This window comes from Micromys minutus (assembly GCF_963924665.1).
Source record: "Micromys minutus genome assembly, chromosome: 8".
NCBI classification, from domain to species: Eukaryota; Metazoa; Chordata; class Mammalia; order Rodentia; family Muridae; genus Micromys; species Micromys minutus.
In genome coordinates this window covers 49,749,510-49,766,054 of record NC_137977.1, presented here as the reverse complement: position 1 = coordinate 49,766,054, position 16,545 = coordinate 49,749,510, and the positions used below count along the sequence as shown (strand labels likewise).

At 42.9% G+C, this 16,545-nt stretch overlaps 1 protein-coding gene across 2 annotated transcripts in view; it reads left to right on the top strand.

The window, feature by feature from the left end:
• ATP8B1 (ATPase phospholipid transporting 8B1) overlaps nt 1-16,545 on the top strand; it is a 102,172-nt gene that overhangs the window by 80,263 nt on the left and 5,364 nt on the right. For both annotated transcript variants that reach the window (XM_080920395.1, XM_080920396.1), the window contains exons 19-26: nt 161-272; nt 1,523-1,598; nt 5,271-5,403; nt 5,789-6,077; nt 11,768-11,991; nt 12,925-13,008; nt 14,053-14,298; nt 14,603-14,741. In XM_080920395.1, the coding sequence (XP_080776521.1) occupies nt 161-272; nt 1,523-1,598; nt 5,271-5,403; nt 5,789-6,077; nt 11,768-11,991; nt 12,925-13,008; nt 14,053-14,298; nt 14,603-14,741 (1,303 nt within the window). The remainder of the gene's footprint in view (nt 1-160; nt 273-1,522; nt 1,599-5,270; nt 5,404-5,788; nt 6,078-11,767; nt 11,992-12,924; nt 13,009-14,052; nt 14,299-14,602; nt 14,742-16,545) is intronic.

Genomic DNA, 16,545 nt, shown 5'->3' with positions numbered 1-16,545 from the left:
GATGCCTTGGTCTGAGATGAGTATGCAATGTCCCAGCTTTCGGTGACAGGGCCAGCCATTGCCATCCTAGCACCTGCATCCTTAGCTCCCCTTCCTAGAAGAGGACTAATTGCTTTTCAAGAGACTTTTTATATGCTAATTTTGTAAATGTCTACTCCAGCTCTTGGGAGCTACTGCTATTGAAGACAAGCTGCAGGATGGAGTTCCAGAAACCATTTCAAAACTTGCAAAAGCTGACATCAAGATCTGGGTACTTACCGGAGACAAGAAGGGTAATTTATCATTAGGGGTGACACATCTGCTAAGTCATAGTATTTATAGTTGCTATTTCCTTTCCTTTGCCTAAGATGATCTTCATAGACTTCCTACCCTGTGGGAACACAGGTGCTCCCTCCTCTTAAAACCCTCCTCCTAGTCCGGCCCACCCCGACCCCATCCTTCCCTCTTTCCAGCCAGAGATAAGCTTCTCTCTTCAGAAAGGCCATGTCCCTGTCTTGGCTGTCTCTCTCTCTCTCTCTCTCTCTCTCTCTCTCTCTCTCTCTCTCTGCCATTTGTCGAACGCAGACTAGAACAATACAAAAGGTTGCTACAACAGCTTTGCTTTTCCTGCCTGTTTATTGTGCTAGGAAATCGTTTAGCATTTAAACTTATAGCTAAACGGGTCCTTGTTCAGCGTTGATAACTTTTCCTCCCAGCCTTCCTCTGGAGACTGCTGTCTCTTGTTGCAACACTCTCCCAAGAGAAGCACAGCCCTGGCCTTCAACAAATACCTGGTGGCTGTTAATGCAAAGAAAGGAAGGAGATCCTAAGCAGCAGTCCTGTGTGAGAGTTCATGGGAACAGTCATCCTTGCCCCAACCCTGAACTGTGTGATTAAGCCGCAGGATATGAATGTTTAATATTTTAATGGACATTGGCTGATTATATATAAGCAATGTCTGGGCTTGATGGCATTGATGGCATAGTGCATTCGATTATTAAGAGTATCTTAAAGTAAACTTTAACTCTGACTTTATTTCATTACAGAGAAAATATTTTTTTCTTTGTGGTGTTTATGCATGGCCACAGAAAAACAGCATATTTGGTTAAATGTGGTTACGATCATGGGTTGAAAATATTATCAGGAAATTCCTCAAATGTTTACTTACAATCTGAAACTCTTTGAGCCCTGACATGATGCCACCTGTCCTTATGCTACGTAAGCTATGGTCAAATGCATGTGATTCGTATGAGGCTGCATAAGTGATTTACATACAATTGCTCTCATGAGATGTGTGTAAGGTTCATCTGGAATACAGGTGACGTCATGTTTAGATTTGCATTCTACCCTCCAGATTGTGTGTGTGTGTGTGTGTGTGTGTGTGTGTGTGTGTATGTGTTCTGTCATGTACACACACCCACTCACACCCACTCCAAAGTCCAAAATCTCAAACACTTATGGTCCCAAGCATTTCAGATAAGAGATACTTAACATGGCTTAGATATGTAGAAATAACATTCGACTTGATTTTAATCTGTTGCAGAAACTGCAGAAAACATTGGTTTTGCCTGTGAGCTTCTGACAGAAGACACCACTATCTGCTATGGCGAGGACATAAAGTAAGTACGCCCCGTGGAAAGGTGCATAAGTACCTGCTTTGGGCCTCTGGTGTGAGAGGCTGTAGTAGCTGGGGTAAGGGTGTTTGTGAGAGGCTGTAGTAGCTGGGTAAGGGTGTTTGTGAGAGGCTGTAGTAGCTGGGGTAAGGGTGTTTGTGAGAGGCTGTAGTAGCTGGAGTAAGGGTGTTTGTGAGAGGCTGTAGTAGCTGGGGTAAGGGTGTTTGTGAGAGGCTGTAGTAGCTGGGGTTAGGGTGTTTGTTGGATTTTTTTTCACACAGTCGAGACTCAGTGCTGAGGGCAGAAAACACAGAAATTGGAGCTAGACCATGTCCTTGCATCTTTTTCACATTAAAATGAAAAGGGTATTTCTGTGTTACCACAGTTCAGCTCCTTTTGAACAAATTTTAGTCAGGGGAACTCGGGAACTTTAAGGAACCCTTTCTCTATATTCTTTACAAACCTTCTTTGTCTACCAGGGAAGAGTTAAGTCAGAACTGAGACTGCATGCCACTGTCTTAGCTTTCTTCATGGATGCTGGGCATCCAGACTCAAGTCTTCATTCCCATATGGTAGCCACTACTCACAGACCTATCTTCCCAGCCCCGTCACTAGCAAATTAATATGAATTTTATTTATGTCCTTTTTCTAGGGACTCCGTCTTTTGAAACAAAACGTAAGAGATTAAAAAAAAAAAAAAAAAAAAAAAAAAAAAAGTCCCACAGTGAAAGTTTCAGTGAGTTATATCATATAGGTAAATAGGTTGGTAGGTCGTTTACTGGTAGTCTCTGAGGGAACGTGCCAGATATTTCAAGCCTTGACTTGTGTTAGGACAATTCTTAGCCTCTAAGCAGTCGCAGCAGATCTGGAAATGTGTAATGTCAAGGCACAATCTTGTTACAGTCTATAAACATTCATTTTTTTCGAGGTGTTCACTGCTGGCTCAATCATTCGGTTTTTGGTTTTTTTTCCCCCTCAAGCTTTTAGTTTGAAATCACAGTCTTGTCTAATGGCACGAAGTGGAACTGAGCTATGCATAAACATACGCTAACCCAGGATGCAATGTCGAGCCTTTCCTAATGCAGTCAACTTTTAGACAGTTTGTGAAGGCAGGCAAAGCTAGCAGCCTTTGATCCAAATCCCCTCTGTTTGAACAAAAGCACAGAAGCTCTGCAGTTTTGAACTTGCACTTTTTTTTTTTTGATAAATTCCAGCAACCATGTTTACTTAAGAGGTTTTTGGTGGCAAGCAATTTGGTTAAGTCCCATATGACTTTATTTATATTTTATACAGGGGATGCTTAATAATTTTTCTATCTCTCTTTTGAAAGGGCCAGATCAGGTCTAAGCCAAACTAAATGGCAAGTTTGTGTAGACATCATATGAGAATGAAATTGATGTGGAAGGAAGTTAATAAACACCTAGTCCTCTGAGCAGTACTTCTAAGTTTTTATTATTATTATTATTATTATTATTATTATTATTATTAATTATTGTGCCTGCACATGTCATGGCACATATGTGGAGGTCAGAGAACAACTTTGTGGGGTCGCTTCTCTCCTTCCACCTTTACGTGGTTTACATGGGATCTGGGGGAACAAGCTCAGGCTAGTATAGCAGGTCTCTTCATTCACTGTGCCATCCCTGGCCCTGGAGCAATGGTTCTAACTGAGATAAAATTTTGCCTTTCGAGCATCATTGGCACTATCTGCCAACATCTTTGGTGGGTGTAACGGGGGGAAAGGGTCCTAACTGGGTTCTGGTGGGCAGATGCTAAGAATACGCCAAACCGTATAGGAAGGTCACATTCTATAGCAGATGACCATATAGGGTGGAAAATTATCTGGCTCACGATACCAATAGTGCCAAAGCTGAGAAGCCTGCTCCCGCCGATGAAGAGCAGTGGTGTTGGATAGGGAAAGCCTCAGGCTGAGTGGGGACACCCAAGTCCTTTTACCACATCTCCACCAGGCTCCCTGCAAGTAAAATCACATCCTCTCCTTTTGCCTTCATTTCCTGGTCTGGGAAATGAGGAGATCGGCCTCTTCTCCAGAGCTTTGTGACTTGCCTTCCTATCATACAGAAGTGTTCTAATCATTTATATTGACAAATTATGATGATTTAAGCAATAAGAAGACTGGAGAGACGGCTCAGCACTTAAGGGTGCATACTGCTCTTACAGAGGACCTGAGTTCAGCTCCCAGCGACCTTGTTAGGTAGCTCAGGCACCCACATCTACATGACATACAGTTATACAGCCACACAATGCCAGATGGTGGCCAGTTCATGCCTTTAATCCCAGCACTAGGGAAGCAGAGGCAGGAGGATCTCTGAGTTGGAGGCCAGCCTGGTGTACAGAGTAAGTTCCAGGACAGCCAGGGCCACACAGAGAAAACAAAGTAAATAAATAAGTTGGTTAGTTAATTAATTAATTTATCAAGCACTGAGAATTTTGGAGAGCAGATACGATTTTGAGAATGTGGGAAAAATTATTTTTATGTCATACAATAGAGTGGTAAAATTCACACCAAGACTACTTTCCTTCTCTTGCATATGGATACACTGTTTCTTGCATCTTTATTTGGGTCTTTGACAAATGATAAAATACCAAGATGTCCCATGCTGGAGGACTGAGCACTTAGACATTTCTCCACAGTGGTGGCACAGTTGCTAAGGGCCATACAGAAATGCTCAGCATCACAAACTATTAGGAACCTGCAACTCAGAATCAGAGAACATGGCTTATTTCTGGATGACCAGAAAAAAAAGAAAAAAAAAATTTTCCAGTGTGGCTGTGAGGATCAGGACTATGGTGTGTGTCTGTAGAATGAAACACGTGGTTGCCAGATGGTGGTGAGGCTGGGAAGAGGCAGGACATCGGCGAGCATTGGTAGGATGAAAGCGTGTGTCCATGGTATGGGTCTTCCTCGAGAGCATTATAAATAGAATTTTCACATTGTTCAGTAGTTCTACCCCAGGTACCTACTCAGAAGAGTTGAAAGCAGGGTTTTGAAAAGGCATATGCATAGCCACATTTATATAGCACTGTTCACAGTAGCCGAGAGGCTGAAGCAACCCGTGTATCCATTAAAGTATGAGTTGGATAAGCAAAATTCAACATATCCACACAATGGAATACCACTTACCCCTCAAAGGGAAAGTATGACATCTTGTTGTATAGCACCTATGACATTTCAGGCATCAGTGACATGAGCCAGTCACAAAGCAAGCGTGTTTTATTAGACAGACTGGCTCCATGATGTGTGAATAGATTCCCCTCTCCTGAATTACACTCAACTATGTGATGAATGTCAGGCTGGGTACTTTATAACATGAGGTCAAAGTTAAAGTCTAAGGCCAGACAGACATGGTAGCGCATGTTGTTAATCCTAGCACTTGGGAGGCAGGGGGATTGTGAATTCAAGGCTAGTTCATCTACATAGTAAGTTCTACACCTATCAAGGATACGAATGTGTGTGTGAGATCCAAATGCTAGGATTAAAAGTGTATACTACCATGCCTGGCCCTAGTCTTTAATTTTAATATATACCATATATATAGTATATTTGTATATATTTAATTTCTAATATGCAATATATTATAGATAATAACATAAATATTATATATTAGAGATATTTATAGTCACATGTTTCAAACACCTCAATTAATTTTCCCCTAGCTCTCTTCTTCACACCAGGATGGAGAATCAGAGAAACCGAGGCGGAGTCTCTGCGAAATTTGTACCCCCTGTATACGAACCCTTTTTTCCACCTGGAGAAAACCGTGCCTTAATCATCACTGGCTCGTGGTTGGTGTGTATCAGTAGTGAGTCTCACCTGATGTTCAAACAAGTTCATTGGGGCCATTCTTAATGGCGTTGCATGTGAATTGCCCATCAGTCTGAAAGTCTCATAGCCTATCACAGCAAGTGTGACTTTGCTAAGTCTGAATCTTAGTGTTAGAGGTTATCTAAGAGGCTAGAGCAAAAATGGTGGAGTTGGTTATCCAAGTAGTTCCACGTGTACATAGTTCCCACTTTCCCCTGAAAGATATGCATATTTCCTATAATTTTATTGTAAGCCTTTTTATCAGCACAGTATAATCCAGGTTATAATCTATGACCTTCCTTCCGGGGACTCACATCTTAGGTGTCAAAACTAAAGTGACTGGTGATGCTTTCTCCCTCTGGTGTCACAGAATGAAATCCTTCTAGAGAAAAAGACCAAGAGAAGTAAGATCCTGAAGCTGAAGTTCCCACGGACAGAGGAAGAGAGGCGGATGCGGAGCCAGAGTCGGAGGCGGCTGGAAGAGAAGAAAGAGCAGCGGCAGAAGAACTTTGTGGACCTGGCCTGTGAGTGCAGCGCCGTCATCTGCTGCCGGGTCACACCCAAGCAGAAGGCCATGGTGGTGGACCTGGTGAAGAGGTACAAGAAAGCCATCACGCTGGCCATAGGAGACGGGGCCAATGACGTGAACATGATCAAAAGTGAGTTGTGCACGGTTGGCCTGTGACAACACCCGGCTGAACACAGGCGGTGGAAGCGTGGGGTGGGGGAGGGGTTCTTCTGTTCCCAGGGCTCAGGCTTCCTAAGGCAGGTATCACTGAAAGCAGTTAGTTTTGCCCTGCCTTTACCTACCCTCTGGAAGCCTGTAGTATGCCCAGCAGGAGTGGGATTCACAGAATGTAGAAGAGGAGCTGTAACTGGAACACATTGTTTCCTTTGTGTAGCTAAGAAGCATTGTTTTTTGTTTTTTTGTTTTTTTTTTATGTACAGTGTGGCTGAGTTTTCTCAGGATGGTTCATTTTTTAAAGAAGTATTTCATGTATGTGACTACACTGTCACTGTCCTCAGAAGAGGGCATCAGATCCCATTACAGATGGTGTGAGCCACCATGTGGTTGCTGGGAATTAAACTCAGGACCTCTGGAAGAGCAGTCACTGCTCTTAACCACTGAGCCATTATCTACTTATTTACTTACTTACTTATTTATTTATTGTATATGAGCACGTTGTCACTGTCTTCAGACACACCAGAAGAGGGCATCGGATCCCATTACAGATGGTTGTGAGCCATCATGTGGTTGCTGAGAATTGAACTCAGGACCTCTGGAAGAGTAGCCAGTGCTCTATTGCTTTTTTTTAATGCAGTAAAAACCCCTGATATGTCATAAATTCTGCAAGAGAGTTCTGCTGCACTCAGCATGGACTATTCTCTCTCTCTCTCTCTCTCTCTCTCTCTCTCTCTCTCTCTCTCTCTCTCTCTCTCTGATATTTATTTTGATAATCTTATTCTTTCTCACCTAAGCCCTGTAGAAAACATTCTACCACAATCTCATGGTCTCCATCTCCCTAGCAGACAGCCCATGGTCATTTCTCCAGTTAGAGGATCCTAGGTACAGAGACATGGTTAGACTGGCATTAGAACATGCAGACCAAACCTCTGGTCCTCGCCTGTGTGTCCAATTCTGTCGGTAATATAGGCAGATTATCTCCTAGCCAAAATACTTGGGATGAGGTGTTTCAGATTTTGGCAGTATTTCATTTGGTGGGGGAAAAAAGTGCATGGGTTTAACTCTTTGAGTGCTGCTCAGATCTTTTCACACTTTGGAACATTTTAGATGTTGAACTATGGACCCTCAACTTCCATGGTGTTATGAGAGCACCCACGCTGTCTTGATCTGAGTATTGCTTCTCTTCTTACTACCAAACTCCCATGTCAGCTGGGGCTTCAGGATAGGTTCATTTTCTCATCTGAAGCAAGAAAATTATCTTCTCTGTCCTCTAACTCTGTGATATTACCTTGTTACTGAAAAAGTTAATTATGTGGTTATACACACACATACACACACCACAGACACACATACACACAGATGTACACATAGCACATGCACATATATACACGGACACATATACACAAACACACAGAGAAACAAATATACACACACATACAGGCACACATTCACACATAGGCACATAAGCACATTCACAGAAACACATACACACACACTAACATATACACTACATATACATTCATACACATTGATACACTCACACATACACACTGACACACACCACACATACACAGGCACACACATACACACACACATAGACACACACACACACATAAACACACACGCACTGCCTGTTGTTTTGGGAAACTTAAGTGTGTCACCTATAAGCAGATATTAATTCAGCTTATGACTCACAAACCTATCTCTTTCTTTCCTCAGAGCCTCCTCTCCTTTCCTCCTTGGTATGTGCCAAGAGTCTTCCAGCCCTGTCTTCTTCAGCAGGAGCCATCTGTATGACGTATGTCTTCTTGCTTTTTATCAATGAGCGTTATCTGTTGCCACTGCCAATTTTGTCTCCCTCCTCTATCTGCTCTGTGCCTGTCCCACCACACAGATGTTACTGTCTGCTCTGAGTGAGATCCCTCCCTCCTCTGTGGCCAGCTCTGGATTACTGTCCCACTATGTACTGTACTTGCACCAAAAGAAAAGCCTAAACACGGCTTTTATTCGGTTCCAATATAGATTTCTAGATGTCCTGGAAGGAAAGAGGCCTTACAGACTTGTCATTTTATTAGATGACAGAGCCTCCAAAGTTTCCTTCCTGAGTTCACCGTCTGTCTTCAAGAGACAGATAAACCTCATGCAGGCCCAATTTTCTGAAGTTGTTTTAAACCTTCATTTTAAAATTTGTATTCATTTCCTTATTTAGTGTGTGTGTGGGGGGGTGTCCATGCAAGGGGTATGTGTGTGTGTGTGTGTGTGTGTGTGTGTGTGTGACCCTTAAGGAGCATCCAGTTTGGGATAAAAATATAGGGAAATGGGATCTACCTAGAACTTGTCCAAATAATATCTGTGCCTATTTTTTATTTGTAAGTTTTTTGCTGAATCAAGAACAATGCACATGAAAGAGCAGAATTCCATGTTCTCCCTCATCTGCAGATTCTAGCTTATAATATATGTATGCGTGTAACTGGGTGTGAGTGTGGGCTAGGTTACGACATCAGAAAGGAAACCATAGGGGGCTGGGGAGGAAGTGTTAGGGAAAGTGGAGACAGGCAGCCGGACAAATGAAACATGTAAACAGAAAAGAGGCCATGGGAACGGGAAGAAGGGTGTGGGGGTAACAGTCCAAGGAATAGGAAAGAAGAGGGGCCGGAGGAGAACCAACAGACGCATATCTTGTTAGAAGATGCCATATCAAAACCCAATGCTGTGTGCATGTTAACCTGAGAAACAACCAAAAAAGATCATTGTACGTTGGGCAGCAGGATGACTCAGCATGTGAGGCTCCTTGCTACCAGGAACAATGGCCCAAATTCAGTCTCTAGAACCTGTAGTTAAATGACAAGACCAGTTCCTGAAAGTTGTCTTCTGACTGCTACACATGCACCACTCCCCTCCCCCTACACACACACACACACACACACACACACACACGTGCACACATTAACATACAAATGCTTGGGATAGTAATAATAACTTGTTAAAAGAGAAATATATGGACTGGGTAGAGTGGAATGGAGGTGTTAGGAGTAACCAGACCATTGGTGAATATGTTTCGTGCACTCTCGCAGAAATGGAGGAAAAGCCACCAATGTTTTGCCTCTAGCAGAAATTTCAAAGACTCGCTCAGAGACTTCCCTTTCCCTATCTTGGGCCTGAAGCTGTCTCACAGGAGCTGGATGAGTGCTGACTTTTCTTGATCTTAGGCCCTGAAAATACACATGAAGTGTGAGAGGTAAAATAAAGGCAGAAATCCCTAAAGAATCAGTTTTGAGGGATTATGAAGGTGTGTTTCACTAGTGGGACATTAGGCCAAACTTGGAATTTCATAAAAATTTAGGTTCCTGTGTCTAGATTTATATATAGCTATATATATATAATTTTATTTATATTGTATGAATATAATATATAATTAAATAAATATAATATATAAATAAATAGGTTCTATTCTTTGGCTATTTCATGCACACATATACAAAACTATCTTGAGTGTATTTATCCCACCTCCCCAGTCTCTTCCCACCCCAGGAGCCCCCTGAGCACTTTCCCGTCCCATCTTCCATTCCTTTAAAAAAAAGAATCCAATTAGCGCTGCACAGCCCTGCCTACCCTCCTCCAGCTCTCACTTTCCTCAGGCCTGGTCTGTCCAGTGTTTCCTGAGGGTGTGGTGCGCTGCCCCACTCAGAGCTGAGCACTCAACGACCACTGATTCTCACACTTCCTCCTGTTGTGAGTCTCTGTAACAACAGCTGCCCACGGCACAACCAACCCCCCAAGGGTCTCTGCCCAAAGCAGCGCTCATCTGTTGGAATGAAGGCAGTTTTGACCACACCATCTATGAGCAGAACAGTAGGTTCTGTGTTTAGACTTTAGGGGGAAGCGATGTTGCCCCGGAGTTCATTTGTCCTGTTACTCTGTGAGCTGTGTCACTGTTCACTTTCACCCATGGCTCCATGGAAGTTAAAGAACTGTGCCAGGGTCAGGACAGATGCCTTCAGCTCCTGGCAGCCCACTGGGAATCCCTGCTGCTTGCTTAGGGAGGAAAGAGGCCCATGGTTTGGTTCCCTCCCCTTTCCTCCTCTCTCCTTCCATCCACTCCCCCCCCCCCCACACACACACTCTCTCTCCCTTCTGTTAGACTTACAAGGTCTAATTGAAAACACAGGCCTGGACAATCATATAATCATCCTATAATCATGTTTTAAAGTTTTCATACTTCGGGCCAAACCTGGTGCGGGATTTTTCAAAGCTTCTCTCTGTTGGGAAAGTGTGGAGTGTGAAGGCACACCTTTGGGTTGGGGTGATGGCTGCTTGTACATCTCCAATACATTTTCTCTCAAAGACCTCACTGTCTTTGTTTATACTAATTTTTAAGGCCTGGACAATATTACGAATTCTCGAGCTCTAATAGTTATTAATGTATTTAATAACTATTAGAAGAACGAATACTGGTTTAGAAACCAGCTTTGCAGCATGTGCTTGTGGATGTAGTCATACATGCGTGTATCTTAAAGCCATAGTGTACCTTTGAAATTTGAAGAAGACATCAGTAAAAATTACTTTGGTTAGGAATATTAGAAGACAAATAAAACTGGCTTAAGAAAAAATTTTCAGGAAAAAAAAAAGATATAAGAATGTAGATCAGTTTACAGAGTCCTTGCCTCTCGTGCACAAAGCCCTGGGTGACAGCCATACCCCTGCATAAATGAGATGTGATAGAATAGAATTCCACCAAGAAACAGAGTCGGGGGTTGGAAGTTCACAGCAGTCCTTCATTACATAGTGAGTTAGAGACAAGCATGAACTACATAAGAGAAAACTTCAAACTAAAATCAATTTAAAAATAAAACAAAATCATGTAAAGATGCCTCACCCCTGGCCAAGAAGCCAGGCTTCAGAAAGACATTGGATTTAGGATGCCTGCTGGTCTGCCTGTCTTTCTGTCTTTCTTACTCTCTCAAAGACCTTGGGGGGGGGGTCTATTCTACACTTAGATCATTCTAGATACTAGGTGTAGTTGCTAATTCTAGAATTCTAAATTGATCCAAACCCAGGTTTTCTATCAGTTAGGGCTCAATACAGAAAACAGAACCTGGTAAGACAGGGTTATAGGTGCCTTCAAAGGCTTTTAATGCACATGAACTCTGGTACAGATATGTCAAAAAGGGAAGGGAAGGAAAGCCTAAGCTCCAGGTCACCTCAGTTTCTGAGTCATGAGTGGATCTAAACAATGGACCCCAGTCACAGTGAGACCAACTGCAGCAGAGTCTGGGAAAGCATGCTGGTTTGCTTTCCTGCCATACTACTTCAGCAAAGGGAGAATGGAGGTTGCAGAGCTACCATAAGTGAGGTGCAGCTGAATCATCTCTGGCTCCTCAGGGTGCCTGGGGCTCGCCCTGTGGGTGGAAGAGATGGACGATATGTAGAGTAGAGAATCCAAGTGGAATTCACCACCCACCTGAGATTCTGTCACAAGTATTTATGGAGTCCCATCCGGGCTTGGTCTAGCACACTTGTCCCTCTGAACTGAAGTCAGGAGCTGGAGGCGAGGGATGGTATGCAAGTTTTTGTTTTCATTTTGCGATGAAAAGCCTTACATGGCTCGATGCTCTGCCTTGAAAGCAATGTCTGACCCGCCATTTCTCTTCCCTCTGCCCCCAGCTGCCCACATCGGTGTTGGAATAAGTGGACAAGAAGGAATGCAGGCTGTCATGTCCAGTGATTATTCCTTTGCTCAGTTCAGATATCTGCAGCGGCTGCTGCTGGTCCACGGCCGGTGGTCTTACATACGGATGTGCAAGTTCCTACGATACTTCTTTTACAAGAACTTTGCGTTTACGTTAGTTCATTTCTGGTACTCCTTCTTCAATGGCTACTCGGCCCAGGTAAAATAACATTGTCCCTTTAAAGCTATTCTTTTTTTTTTTTTTTTTTTTTTTTTTTTTGAGTAGAACATTTATATAAATAAATGTTAGGTTTTTAAAAAACATTTTATGTATTTGTTTATTGTGTGTGCATTTGTCGATGTGGGGGTGTGGGGTTGCACAAGGGTCATAGTGTGCATGTAGAGGTCAGAGTAACAGCTTTGGGGAGTCAGTTCTCTTCCATCTTTAGCTGGGCTCCAGGGATTGACCTCAGGTCACCAGGCTTGGGTAACAAGTAGCTTTGCTTGGGGGGGGGGCATCTTGCCAGCCCGCCTTAACTAGTTTTATTTCAATATTATTATTTTTTGAGTATTAAAAATGTCTTGAATGTTTCAGTTCCATTTCAGAATTCTACTTCCTTTAACAAGGAGGTATAAAAATTACGGACATGGCTGGAGAGATGCCTCAAGGTTAAGAGTACATACTATGCTTGCAGAGGACCTGAATCCAGTTCCCGATACCCATGCAGGTGGCTCATACCACCCATGACTCCCATCCCAGAGGGTCCAAAGCCCCCTTCTTGTATCTGTGGGCACCTACACTCATGTACGCATACCCCTACACAAAATTTAAAAATTGAAAGTTTTTTTTTTAACTAAACACTGATCTTATTTTACTATCATTATCAGTCAGAATAGTTTAGCAAAACCTTATATAGTATTCACGCGCACACACATTTAAGAAGACAAGTTGTGAGGGGAGGGGATTGTTGCTATGGAAAAGCCTGTGGTGCATGCATCTCACTGCATAGACAAACTTATCATGTAGGGCTAGCTGAGGGCTATTTTCTCTTCAGGATAGGTCCCCACTTGGCAGGAGACAATCCTGCATGGCGAAAGCAGACCTGTACTCTGTTTTTGTGCATGACACGGAGCTTCTGTCTTCTGTTTGCAGACGGCGTATGAGGACTGGTTTATCACCCTGTACAATGTACTGTACTCCAGTTTGCCTGTGCTCCTCATGGGGCTGCTTGATCAGGTAGGAGCCCTGGGCTGGGGTGATCTGGAGGGGTCCATCTGCTGCCGGGGAGATCACAGACAGCACCTCCATGAATTCTTCTGGTTTTACTCACCCTGATAAACCCGTGTACACCTGTCGAGCGACAATAGCTGCTTTATGCTCTGTCCCAAAAAGAGTTTCTGTAGCTCACTGAGTTCAGGCAAGGGTACTCACATTTTCCTTTCAGACAGATGACACCTGAGAATCCAGCATGATTTGTATCAATAACTCATTTAAAATTTAATTTTTAAGATTTTTCCAAAATGTATCTAATTCTTAAATCATGTTTCGACTGACAAGTTATTTTTTTTTAATATTCTATTTGTATTCACTTTACATCTCAGTCACAGCCCCCCTCCCTCCTCTCTTCCCAGTCCCATTCTTACAAATCCCTTCCCCCCACTGCCTCCACCCCTTCTAATCCGGGAAGGGGAGCCTCCCTTGGATACCACTCCACCCCTGGGGCATCTATCTAGTCCCAGCAGGTCTAGGCACATCCTCTCCCACTGAAGCCATTCCAGGCAGTTCAAGTAGGAGCGCAGGGGATCCAGTGTCAGGGAACAGAGACTGAGGCAGCCCACGCTCCTCCTGAGAGGTAGATAACTGATTCTTGGGAACGGGATAATTAATAAATAAATTAGAATAATTAAGAATTAATTTACCGACTTCTGTGAGTATTCTCCCTCTAGATTTGTAATAATACAAATACATTTTCTCAGGAGGTTAAAAACCAGTCTCCACATACCATTTGACATTACCAATCAATTGTCTTTACTAGCACAGTGATAAATCCCCCATAGCCACTGTCTGTAAACATTGAATTCGGGTGAGCTTAAGCTGTGTGACTGACCTCTGCATACAGAAATATTAACCGGGCTGCCTGCCTCCCTGACCTTCCTAAAACACAGGGACAATTAGCAGCTGTTGGTGAGATCTGAGACGCTCACTGTGATATCCCTGCATCCTTGACTTGACAGGCCATACATGACAGACACATCTTTCTAATTTTGTTTTCTCTTTAAGGATGTGAGTGACAAGCTGAGCCTCCGATTCCCTGGGTTGTATGTAGTAGGACAGAGGGACTCGCTGTTCAACTATAAGAAATTCTTTGTCAGTTTGCTGCATGGGGTCTTAACCTCGATGGTCCTCTTCTTCATACCGCTTGGGGCTTATCTGCAGACAGTGGGACAGGATGGAGAGGCACCTTCAGACTACCAGTCCTTTGCTGTCACAATGGCCTCAGCTCTAGTGATAACCGTCAATTTCCAGGTATGTGGCTTTCCTTGACCGATCCTGTACCTGTTGGTACCTGTGTTTCTGTGCCTAGGCGAGTATGTCCAGCCCATGCTCAGAGCCCCTGTCACATTACAGATGTTCTTTCCATTCTTCATCCTGCCTGTTTCCTCTCTTTTGCTTGACCCAAGGATGGTTTGGTCTCTGGGTGTTTACTGTTCAAACCAAACCATATCCAAATTGCCAAATTCCATTTTGAGAGTTCATGGATCCTTGCTTTTCCTGCTAAATTCCCCTAAATAAGTGCTCTGTCCACTCTCCCCCTCTGGCTTCCCAACAGATTGGCTTGGATACGTCGTACTGGACTTTTGTGAACGCCTTTTCAATTTTTGGAAGCATCGCACTATACTTTGGCATCATGTTTGATTTCCACAGTGCCGGGATACATGTCCTCTTCCCATCTGCATTTCAGTTCACAGGTTGGTGTTTCTCAGATTCCGAAAGTAAGCGCAGGTCGGTGTCATTAGATTACAGTCTGATGTAATCACTGGATGAGTACAAACATACAAAGAGCATGTATCTTTGCTAGTAAAAAATAATATTCTAATAGAAATTGAATGACGGTGGCTGCTTGGAAGAGTCTAAGCAAGTTACAGTCGTATTAAGACACAGCTGAGCATCTGTTAAAGAAGCTAGCTTAAAGGGTAAAAGGTTCAAAGCATGAACGGGCAGGTAAATAACCAAGCCCACCACCCAAGCCTGACAATCTGTGAGCTCACATAGTAGAAGAGAATTTCCAAAGCAAACTGTTCTCTGACCTTTTTCTGCAAATGTGCTCATACACATACACACATGCTTACACACACACACACACACACACACACCATAGAAACCAATTAAGCCCTTTTAAAAGTCAGAGCAGAAGAGATACATCAGTGGTTAAGAGGACATACTGCTCTTGCAGGGGACCCAGGATCAGTAAATAACTGTGGTGGGCATGGTTATTTACCTGCTGGTTAGTTTTACTGTCCTAAGTCTTTTACTCTCTGAGCTACCTAATTTAACAGATGCCCAGCTGTGTCTTAATGTGGCTTTAACTTTCATAGACCCTTCAGACAGCCACTAAAACCCATATCGGGTGGCTCCCCATTGCCTATAACTCCAGTTCCAAGGGATCCATGTCCTCTTCTTGCCTTGACAGGCAACATAGTTTTAAGACAAAATTTTATGCCCTGTAGTAGATGACCAACAGAAAATGAACGTAATGGTACTTTTGGAGGTTCTTTGGATCACAGTACTTTGTCAGGGCTTTGTCTTTTAGTTTCTTACAAACCTTATGTGACTATATTAAGATTTCCAGTTTTGTGTTTTCGTGAAATTTCTGTGTTTATGAACATGTCTCTGAATCTGTATGTGTTCCTTGTACTTCTTTTTTTTGTTTGTTTGTTTGGTACTATTCTTGGTTTTGGTTTTTATTTTATCTTATTTTTATTATTTTTAAGAGATTTATTTTATTTACATGAGTACACTGTAACTAACCTCAGACACACCAGAAGAGGGCATCAGATCTCATTACAGATGGTTGTGACCCACCATGTGGTTGCTGGGATTTGAACTCAGGACCTCTGGAAGAGCAGTCAGCGCTCTTAACCACTGAGCCACCTCTCCAACCCTTTTTGTTATTTATTAGATACCTGATTTAGTCTAATGAGAGAAAGGGAAGGGTGTGAATGTGGGTGGGTGGGGAAATAGAGAGATCTGGGAGGAGCTGGGAAAAAGGAAACCTTGATCATAGATGAGGAGAAAAAATCTATTTTCAATTTAAAAATTAAAATGACATTCAAATTGTATACAGTAAAAGATAATAAAGCACAATTTAAAAGCAATAAAAAATAAATATAGCCAACAATTAAATTGCTGGGAACAGTGGTGTGCGCCTGTATCCAGTCACGGGAGAGCGGAAGGAAGATTTCTCCAAGTTCAGGGTTGGCCTGGTCTATGCAGTGAGCTCCAGACCAGCTGGTCTACAGCAGACTCTGCTTTTAGAAAGAGGAGGAGGTGGTGGTGGGGGCAGCTAAATAAAGCCTTCCTCTAATCCCACAAGACCTAATCTTGATAATTATGACACATTGAGTGCATATATATTGCTGAAAGTATGTTTTAATTTTTCCAAAGCACTCTCTGAAAATACACAGTGAACTATAAAAATGCTTCCTGCATTCTGACCAGGTGTTTCTGTTTTAAGGTTCTTGGTACAGAAGCTGGAACACTATGACAGTATTA